This window comes from Perna viridis, chromosome 6 (genome assembly GCF_037379345.1).
Source record: "Perna viridis isolate PV_CMFRI_1.1 ecotype Kerala chromosome 6, ASM3737934v1, whole genome shotgun sequence".
NCBI lineage: Eukaryota > Metazoa > Mollusca > Bivalvia > Mytilida > Mytilidae > Perna > Perna viridis.
In genome coordinates, this window is record NC_142450.1 from 475232 (window position 1) to 486325 (window position 11094).

General features: G+C 33.8%; 1 protein-coding gene across 11 annotated transcripts in view; it reads left to right on the forward strand.

Moving 5' to 3' along the window:
* LOC148613135 (dystrophin-like) overlaps nucleotides 1-10840 on the forward strand; it is a 236455-nt gene extending 225615 nt beyond the window's left edge. For all 11 annotated transcript variants that reach the window (XM_088586300.1, XM_088586311.1, XM_088586302.1 and 8 more), the window contains 6 exons: nucleotides 392-436; nucleotides 1079-1145; nucleotides 1669-2001; nucleotides 4490-4628; nucleotides 5728-5802; nucleotides 6875-10840. In XM_088586300.1, the coding sequence (XP_088442426.1) occupies nucleotides 392-436; nucleotides 1079-1145; nucleotides 1669-2001; nucleotides 4490-4628; nucleotides 5728-5802; nucleotides 6875-6990 (775 nt within the window). In that variant the 3' untranslated portion in view covers nucleotides 6991-10840. The remainder of the gene's footprint in view (nucleotides 1-391; nucleotides 437-1078; nucleotides 1146-1668; nucleotides 2002-4489; nucleotides 4629-5727; nucleotides 5803-6874) is intronic.
* The last annotated feature ends 254 nt before the right edge of the window (nucleotides 10841-11094 follow it).

Below are 11094 nucleotides of genomic sequence, written 5' to 3' on the forward strand. Positions count from 1 at the left end.
AATTATTTGAATTTGCTTTCTGTAAACTACTTCCTGGACACTAAAAAAATTACTTGGCTTTGCTTTCTGTAAACTACTTCCTGGACACTAAACAAATTACATGGCTTTGTTTCTGTTGCTTTATACAATCAGTATTAAAAACTTCAACATTCACTTTACAGAAATGAGAACAGTTAAATATATATATACAAACATCTAAAGCTGATCCAAGTTTGTTTTGAACTGGATTTATTTAGTAATAAGTGAGATCACAAGGACTGTGTGTAGTCGAGCAATGAACTAACAATGTCAACAGTTGTCCTTCCTCAAATCATACTTAGTACTTTGCTTGTGTGTTAATTTCAGTTCTTTTGAATCCATACTTATTAATTTGCTCTTGTGTGTATTTCAGTTTAGCCGAGGTAGAAAAAAGGCAGGCTTCACCCACTCCTGAATCGTAAGTCTTTTTTTATATTCTAAAATTATGTCCATTATTCTAGCTGTCAATCATTCCGTAACAGTTTCCTGACCTTATGTACTCAATATTTTTTAGACTGCAGGAAACCATTGCTCATTGTCTTAACTTAACCAGTAAATTGAACATAGAATTAACAATCTTGTGTATTTGGTTCAACATTTCCCTTAGGGGTACTAGTGTAACCCACATCTTTTTATTAAGTAGCTATCCCAATAACCATGAAGTCATCCTGCTGTCTGGCAGTTACAACCCTATGAACACTCCACAGTATTCTTTTTTTTCTCTATGGATTTGATGAAAAAAGATTTATTGCATTGAAATATCTAGACTCCTATAAATTACCAGTCAAAGGTTGGAGGTCAAGGTCATAGAATTTTTACAAGGCTAGCATATATGTTGTGTCATGTTACTCTTTTTTAAACAAATGATTCAAGGGCCCTCCTTAAACAAATCAAATTGTGCTCCCTGAATGACAAGTCAAATTATAATACTGTTGATTAAACAAAAATCAAATCATACTGTAACAGGTGGCCTTATTATTTGTCTTTAATTATTAATTATGCAGGAGAGTAATTCAATTTATTTTTGTGCTAGTGATTAATTAATTCTTTATTCCTTCAGAGAAGATGAACACCATCTAATTGCCCAGTACTGCCAGAGTTTGAATGGTGATTTATCAAGTCATGCTGTAAGTATTTTGTATTTAACACTTCAACCCTTCTATTTTAACAGATATATATTAGCAGAAGATATAATCTACCCATGAACTCTCTTATTTTACACCGGTCTAAACTAACCCCTGTCAGTCTGTAGGAAGGGTTAGGATGGTGTTTGAAAGGTTCTAAACATTTCAGAAGTTGTCTAAGGTTTCTAGGTGTGATTTGGATTCACTGTAGTGAAGTATTAAGTTGTTTGGAAATGAGGCAACCATCCAAGTAGTAATTAGCAATAACACAAAATCTAGCCTTTGACCTAACACAAAGGACATTCAAATGGTTCTCTGGTCATTTTTTGTGAAAGGTACATGGAGGAAGGCATTAATGATTTTATTTATCCATCAAATCATTGATAAAAGAAATGATTAACGTCCATCATTACACCTAATGTGAATACAATATTTTTTATCAATTTATCAAATGAATTAATCTACAAGTATAAGATACGTATTCTGTGATTAATCCTATATTAAGTATTCTGTGTAACAATTGCAGCTAAAAAGTCCCATGCAGATTATGATGGTCGTAGATTCTGACCAGAAATCAGAGTTAGAAGCAATGATCAAAGATTTAGAAGATGAAAATCGATCGCTACAGAAAGAATATGATCGTTTAAAACAGGCCAAGGAACATCAAGTGAATGGACATTCAGGATATTCTAGTGACAATGATACAGAATCTTCTGTTAATCGAGATGCAGAAATGATTGCTGAGGCCAAATTATTACGGCAGCATAAAAGTCGGTTGGAATCAAGAATGAAAATTCTGGAGGACCACAATAAACAGTTAGAAGCTCAGTTGCTACGGTTACGACAACTATTGGATCAGGTAGGATATTAGAAAAACAAAGTCCTGTCTGTCTGTCTGTTCTCGATTTTCCAATGTATCATAAAGCAGCAACAATCTCCAGTAAACTTTAAAATGGATTGCTGTAAATAGTTTGGGCATTTGTATTGGGATGTGCTTGAACATAAAAAGTGTTTATACTGGCAGCATTGTCCAAAAATGAGGTAATTAAAGAATTGTACAATATACAAACTAGGTTAAAAGGAAACATAATAATAATCTTTTAAAACTAACTGCAGAATTATCAAATTCTTGAAATCATCCATTTTTAACACCCCACCTCTTGATATATTGAATTTTCAGGATATTCATGAGTAGGCCATACCAAAAAATTTGGTTCCAAACAAAAAGGAGAATCCCATTGATGTGTATACTGTAAACTTCAAAACCACAAATTCAAGAATCCACATACTTGTGTTTCTTTCCTAATCCACAAAAATTGTTATCTACGAATTAAAGTACTTTCACAGGCAATGGTGAATACGTCAGATTGGTTGCTGTCTGATATCATCTTGCTGTACGAGTGGGGGTATACCAAGCACAATTACACCTGTAACTTCATATTTGGTTTAAATGATCAGTGCACAGCCAGCAGTTCTTCTCATCTACAACATGTAGTAAAGTCTGTTAACCAACAGTTGATTAGTACAGAATATGTGTTCATCAAGAATGTATTACCTGTTGCTTACAGGCCTGGTGACGTGTTCCTCTGGAGTGTATCACCTGTAGCTAACAGGCCTGGTGACATGTTCCTCTAGAGTGTATCACCTGTTGCTAATAGACCTGGTGGCGTGTTCCCCTAGAGTGTATCACTGTAGCTAATAGGCCTGGTGATGTGTTCCCCAAGAGTGTATCACCTGTAGCTAATAGGCCTGGTGACGTATTCCCCTAGAGTGTATCATATGTTGCTAATAGGCCTGATGATGTGTTCCCCAAGAGTGTATCACCCGTTGCTAATAGGCCTGGTGCGTGTTCCTCTAGAATGTATCACTGTAGCTAATAGGCCTGGTGATGTGTTCCTGTAGAGTGTATTACCTGTTGCTTACAGGCCTGGTGATGTGTTCCTCTGGAGTGTATCACCTGTAGCTAACAGGCCTGGTGACATGTTCCTCTAGAGTGTATCACCTGTTGCTTACAGGCCTGGTGACATGTTCCTTTAGAGTGTATCATCTGTAGCTAACAGGCCTGGTGACATGATCCTCTAGAGTGTATCACCTGTTGCTAATAGGCCTGGTGGTATGTTCCCCTAGAGTGTATCAATGTAGCTAATAGGCCTGGTGATGTGTTCCTCTAAAGTGTATCACCAGTAGCTAATAGGCCTGGTGACTTGTTCCCCTAGAGTGTATCACCTGTTGCTAATAGGCCTGGTAGTGTGTTCCCCTAGAGTGTATCATTGTAGCTAATAGGCCTGGTGATGTGTTCCTCTAGAGTGTATCACCAGTAGCTAATAGGCCTGGTGACTTGTTCCTGTAGAATGTATCACCTGGTGCTAATAGGCCTGGTGATATGTTCCCCAAGAGTGTATCACCTGTAGCTAATAGGCCTGGTGGTGTATTCCACTAGAGTGTATGACCTGTTGCTAATAGGCCTGGTGATTTGTTCCCCAAGAGTGTATCACCTGTAGCTAATAGGCCTGGTGATGTGTTCCTCTAGAGTGTATCACCTGTTGCTTACAGGCCTGGTGACATGTTCCTTTAGAGTGTATCATCTGTAGCTAACAGGCCTGGTGACATGATCCTCTAGAGTGTATCACCTGTTGCTAATAGGCCTGGTGGTATGTTCCCCTAGAGTGTATCAATGTAGCTAATAGGCCTGGTGATGTGTTCCTCTAAAGTGTATCACCAGTAGCTAATAGGCCTGGTGACTTGTTCCTCTAGAATGTATCACCTGTAGATAATAGGCCTGGTAATGTGTTCCCCAAGAGTGTATCACCTGTAGCTTATAGGCCTGATGATGCAAACTGTGGTGTTAGTAAATGATTACCAAAAGATATAACAAATACTGTTCAGGAAGCCAAATCCAGCACTACAAAGTTCTTACTTATGTTATACAAGGAATGAAGCCTCAGTAATTTAGGGGTTTCATAAATGGCATTATTGATCAATGCTGGCATCACATGAACTATCAATATAAATGCTATATTATAGTAATTGTTTTATACAACCTATCAAGTGGGTTGCATATTGGAACCACCCATTCCTTCCTTATGTCAAAAAATTTTTGTCACAGATTCGTACTTCCCACTGGACACAATGATATCCTTGGTATGTGGCTTTATACAGATGGAATATACTTTTTAAACAATTTGATATGCTGTCCCATATCAACTTCCTGTGCAAACAACAACTTGCATCTTGGTACTGTTTTTCATCTTGTCGCAGCCTGAGGTAGACTGGCAACTACAATGTATTTAATATTTTTGACTGAGCAAGTTCTAATTAAAAAATTAAAATGTTTTATTTTTTTTCAGCCAGCAGCAGACCCCAGTGCCTCAGTAGGTTCATCCATGCCTACCACACCTTCATCACAGAGCTCTGTACCAGGGCAGACCAATTTTAGATTCTCGCCACCTTTAGAATCTACCCCACATATGAATGGCCATAGTTCAGGTAAAACATTGGAATAAATCCCACAGATAAATGGCTACAGTTCAGATAAAACTTTAAACTCTCCAACCTTTAGAATCAACCCCACAGATAAATGGCCACAGTTCAAATAAAACTTTTAACTCTCCAACCTTTAGAATCAACCCCACAGATGAATGGCCATAGTTCTTGTAAAGTTTCACACTATCCCACCTTAAGAATCAACTCCACAGATGAATGCCTATAGTTCTTGTAAAGTTTCACACTATCCCTCCTTAAGAATCAACCCTACACTTAAAGATGGAAAACTGAAATGAATAAAAAATGTTGGAGATAGACAGGATATTTTGTGGTTAGGACATATTTGTCTCCTCTGGCATTCAGCGACAGTTGTCCAGGTGTTTGCAGGGTCTCTTTAGACTGGAAATTGGATTGAAATGAATGATCACTTTTGGAGGGGGTCATGGGCCTGTGGCATCAAAAAATGCAAAAATGACAAATGACCCATGTGGGCATGGGTAGATGGACCATTTTTAAGTTAATAGACAATGCATCATTCATTTTATTAGACCATAGTATTATTAGAAATAACCTATTTTCTGTCACAAGAGTGGGTCAATGGTTTGGTTTAGACAAATTTTGGAATTGTTTCAGTGTTTGGTTTATACAGGTTTGAGGATTGTTTCATGGTTTGATTTAAACCGGTTTAGGGATTGTTTCAGGCTTTGGTTTAGATGGGTGTGGGAAATATTTCAGGGTTTGGTTTAGACAGGTTTGGGGGTTGTTTCAGGGTTTGGTTTATACAGATTTTGGGATTGTTTCAGGGTTGGTTTAGACAGGTTTGATGATTGTTTCTATGTTTGGTTTAGACAGGTTTGGGAATTGTTTCAGGGTTTGGTTTAGACAAGTTTGGGGATTGTTTCAGGGTTGGTTTTGACGGGTTTGAGGATTATTTCAGGGTTTGGTTTAGACAGGTTTAGGGTATGTTTAAAACAAGTTTGGGGACTGTTTCAGGGTTTAGTTGTCAGGTTTGGGGACTTTTTCGGGGTTTGGTTTACACAGATTTTGGGGTTTGTTTCAGGGTTTGGTTTAGATCAGTTTCATTAGATTATTTTTACTTCAGATCACAGAGAAGATACATCAGACTTGAGTGATATTTTACCCAATACCAGCACAAGTACATATTCTTCACCTAAATGTGAGTCAACAGAAAGATTAATCAGTAACCATTTGTGACAAGCAGATATAATTGAATTTGTTAAGAATTAAGTCTTGGAGACTGTCTGAGATATTATGTTCCTATGGTTATATGTATGGCAAGCCAAAGTGGACAAAAATTAATATTTTGTAATATTAGAAAATGTTTTTTTTTTAATATTAGAAATTTATTTGAATTTTTAATATCAAAAAATGATTTTTTAATATTAAATAGGGGTTTTGTAATATTAGAAATCAAATTTGTAATATTAAAAAATGAATTTGTAGTATTAAAAATTTATTTTTGTAATATTAGAAAACACTCATTTTTGTCCACTTTGGCTTGCCATATATATATGCTTAATAGAAGATAATATCAATATGCTTCATACTGACACCCAGAAATTTTATCAATGTCAGCCTTTGGTACTGTTGTCATTCACCCATTGATATTGGGATTTACAAAAAAAAAAAAAGCAGCTAAAGTTGTAAATTGTCAGTGAGTAAAAATAGCTTTTTTGTAAATTTAAGTTCATCAGAAAAAGAAATAAGTAAAACAAAATTTAGGGATTAAACAAAAATTTGAATGCATGCATTAGCAAAACAGTTATTAAAAAATGATGCTACATTGACAATTAACTCTCACCAAGAACTGGTCAAACCAAAACCATGTATGATGTACACTTTTGTCTCAATAGAAATGTCCTCTATTAGTTACATAAATTATAAAACATCTGGAAAAAATACTGAAATATCAAAACAGAAAAACTATTCAAAGACATCAGAATTCATAGTCATTACAGGCAAAGTGTGATGACAGGAAATGGTAATCTTCAATAAATGCAATGTAGACAACAGAATGATATACAATTATATATAAAAAAACTAATGCACTTACAATATAAACTCCAACAATAAAACTAGATTTAACAGTAGGTGAAAGGATGAGATTGTCCTGTTCCATCAGTAGAGAATTCTAAAATTAAAAAGTATTCTATTGTGAAATAATTTATAAGCCTTCGGGATGTCTGTAGAAAGAATTTGTAAATATTCAATTATCCTTTGAATTTCAGCTAAAAATAATAATGTAGGCAGTCTGTTCCAATCAGCAGGAGAAATTGGGAAAGAATTGGAGTCTTTGGTGACAGTGATGACAGATGACAGCACCGATGATGATATAAAACACTAGAAATACACCTGACCTCAATCAAAGACAATAAACAAATGACAGGTCACCTGGCATTTGCCTTTCTGTCAGACATCTTGGTCAGATCACATGACCCAGTCACTTCCTGTCTGGTACTTATGTCAATGCCTGTTGCCATAGAAACACATTAGTTGATGTTGACCTGCAAGATACATAAACATTTTATAGTTTAAGATTTGGTGTATTTTTTTATATTTTTAATGAAGTTTTTGAATTCCCTAAACTTTTGACACAAGACAAATCTCGAAAACTTTAATAACTTATGATTAGTTTTCATTCATTCCATACAAACAAAGCTACCTTGATACAAAATACTAAAAATGTCAAGATTGGCCAAATTTTTAGCCTACTATTACAATATAGTTGTGTTCACAGTATCTTTAATCTCAGAAAACTCAATTATATAGAATAGAATTTTACAATTTCAAGCACTGGAATTTACATGCTATTTTAAGCTAAAATAGGTTGGGTTTTATGCAAGAGTTTTTTCATTTGATTTCTACCTCAGTTTTGTTAAGACTCTTTTAGATTTGTTAGTTTGATCTTCTTTTTATTTAGATTCTAGTTAATGACTAATTAAACCATAGGTTTTTTGTTTTGTTCAACAATTGTAAATCTGTTTAAAACTAATTCATTTATTGATAAAGTTTGTGCTAGAAATGTGAAAGTCTGTAGCATTATGATGGTGTAATATTTACTATTACAGCTTTGACAAAGTGTACTAGATATACATGTAGTTGCTTTCCCATTCTGTCAATCCCACTTGTCCAGATTTTTGTAATGCAGATATTAAGATCATTTATGTGTATTTTCATGGGTTACAAATTACATTGATTTTTTGTTCTGTTTCAGTGATTTTATGACAAAATAATTTTTGGCCCAGTAAATTCTGTGTTATACTGTGAATAACATGGTTAACTTTGAATGATTGTTGAAAAGGGCATTATAGTTTAGTCTAACTATCACAGGAAATTCAATGTGGGGGAATTTGAGGAATCGTAGTGATGTTCAAATGTATATTTCATACTTTAAATGTAATTTGATTATAAATTCACTGTGGAATTTTTGTATGTTTTATGTTAACTGATTAATTTCTGTGTAAATTTTCTATTTAATGAAGTCCTATTAATTTGTCATCAGACTTTGTTTTATGTCTTTATTTGTTTGTTGTGTTTTGTTATATATTTTTTGTTCATGGTTTTTTTTTTTTCAGCAATTTTTGAAACACTGCAGTAGATCATGAATTCAAACTTTAATGTATCTTTTCTCATAAAAAAAAACAATATAAAAGGTATTTCAGCGAGGAAATTTTGTTAATGTATAATATTAATATGAATTATTTATCAGGCATTTTGATCTTATTTATGTTTTTTTGTTATTTGAAGGTTTTAAATTAGACAATGCCAACTCTCAAAAGAGTAATGACTTGCTGTAAGCAATGTATTTCTATAGCAGAGCATTGTTTAGGGATTTTTGTACACCATCCCTAATTGCTGATTTGTAGCATTGTTCAGGGATTTTTGTACACCATCCTTACTTGCTGATGTGTCTCATTGTTTAGGGATTTTTGTACACCATCCTGAGTTGTTGATGTATATACATCTATTTATTGCCTTCATTGCATTCCTTCTGTTGGCTACAATATCTAGGATATACTCCATTGTTGCCCTTGACAACACTATATAGTTACCCATAGATTTCTGATATCACATGTTACACATTTAATTTTTTTGTCTCTCAAATAAATTCGACACTATTGTAAGTATTACAATCCAAACTTACTCTGCCATTTCTGCAACACTAAAAAATAACCTCGGTTGAAGAAAAGAGGATTTCTTCATGAAATTTTTTGCCAGAATTGTAGTCATATGTAAATCAAAATAGTTCTATTTACCAGGTGGCGCTGAAAAAAATGTTACATGCCACTAGAAATAAAGACCAATAACTTTTCTTCAAAAGCAATGAAGCCGGTGGAACTTTCCACTTTGTACAATAATACTGCTGCGAGGAGACACAAGACTGAGAATGAGACAGAGATCATTCCTGTGTAGTTAAAAATGAAAATAAGCTAGGGGTTTGACTCTATTTTTTGGTATTCAAAGTGAAGTTGATAGTGAAATCCAAGATGGCAGCCTGTTTTTTTTTGTGGTTTTAAGTGTATGGCCATGGATAGTAAAATGTAAAAAAATATTTAAGACAGTATTTTAGTACATTTTGTCCATTTAATGGATCTATCTCATGACATCAAGTCCTTGTGAATCAGATCAGTCAAATTCAAGACAGAGATTCTTCCGCCTTGTGCCTCAGAGGTTTTTCTTTTTGTGTATTGAGAAAGCCTGAGGAGTTTCGAATGGGTTTATTGTATTATTAGACTATATTTCTAGAATCTCTTTTGAGGAACTGAAGTTTGAAGCCACCTTTAAATGTCTATGGCTAACTCTGTGGTCAAAGGAATCATTGTTAGACTGTAAGGGGTTTATTTTGTTCATATAGTACAATTTTGTCATACATATGTTCTTTTTAGAAACAGTGCATTTAGGCTGATAATATCAGTGGTGATTACAGGAGACAACTCATTAATGACCACCCTCCTCCCCACTGTTGGTTCCTGTTTTTGTGGACAGGGGTCATTATTACCTTTGAAAGTACTAACGTAAAGTGGAATTTGATAGGAATTAGTAATAGTAATTAAGAGCAATGGCATCATTCCCACAACTTGGTCCTGGTAGATTGAAGTACCTGTCCATATAAGAATCAGTAGAGTAGATCCAGGACATTTTGCAGTTCCCTAACCATTTATTTTCTAGTTTATAACCAGTCAACATTTATTGATATTTTATCTGGATCAGGTTTATTAACTGTTTGAATACTTTTCTGCAGTACAAGTGTATCAATGTGATCCTTACAATAACAGATTGATTGGTTTATTCATGTTTAATTCATTAGTATCATGTCACATGGTGTATATTCGTTTATTAATGGTGCTATTTTATAGTCATTTTACTGCTGTTTCATAAATGCCATTTAAGTTTCATTTTTACTCCAAGTTTATAAGTACTATAAAATTGAAATTACGGTGGTCATTCTATGTATGACCACTTAAATTTACTGAAAAGGTAACATAGAGACATGTTGATCAACTTAAATTTATTTTATATCCCGTGGGATAGACCATGAAAAAAGTATGAAAATCAACTCAAATATCCAGTAAAGTGTGAAAATTGCTTAAAAAATTATAAATTTTGGATAAAGTATAAGAGATGCTAAAAGTACTCCTGAACAGTTTGATATGTTTATAGCGGACTATGTTAAATATAAAAATACCAGTCATATAAATATTGTAAATTGAATGATATATTGAGACATTTATGGAACTTTTTTGTTTTAAGTTAAAACAGCAGTAAGAAAAGATTATTTTTCCTTTATAAATAATTTGATATATCTTGAGCAGTGATTTTTTTTTTTCATTTGAATTCATGCTGTTTAATTTTATTTTGTGACGATTAACAAAGACAAAACATCACATATTTATCTTATATTTATTCAAAGGTATACATTGTGTATAGTTATGCAGTAAAATTATTTCTCCCAATTGAAATTATCATGAAGAGTTTCTTTCCTTCTTAGTAAGGAGTTCAATGCTTAAATGATGGTAGATATATAATCAGCAGTAGTAATGTTTCCAAGACTTACGTTACTGTCTTTTTTGTTTCATTTCAGAGTATCAATACATGTACAATACTTGTTCATACTTAATTTTAGTCCAGCTTTAAAATCCTACAAAGTATAGATTTGTACAATGCAGAGATGCAAATAAAATATATTTACCGAGTACTAGTGTAAGGTTTTATGTCTTTGTATTACATATGCAGCTCACCTCGCCCAAAGAGCAATGTAAGCTATTGCCATCACTTGACATTGGTCATCAGTGTCTTTAAACTTTTCTTCAAACTGCTCTACAGATTATAATGAAAGTTGGCAAGAATGTTCCCTCTTGCACAAAGACAGGGTTTGGATTTTTTATTCATTGTCAAAAAAAACATGGCCACCATATACATATATATAGTCTTCATTGGGTTGAAGATG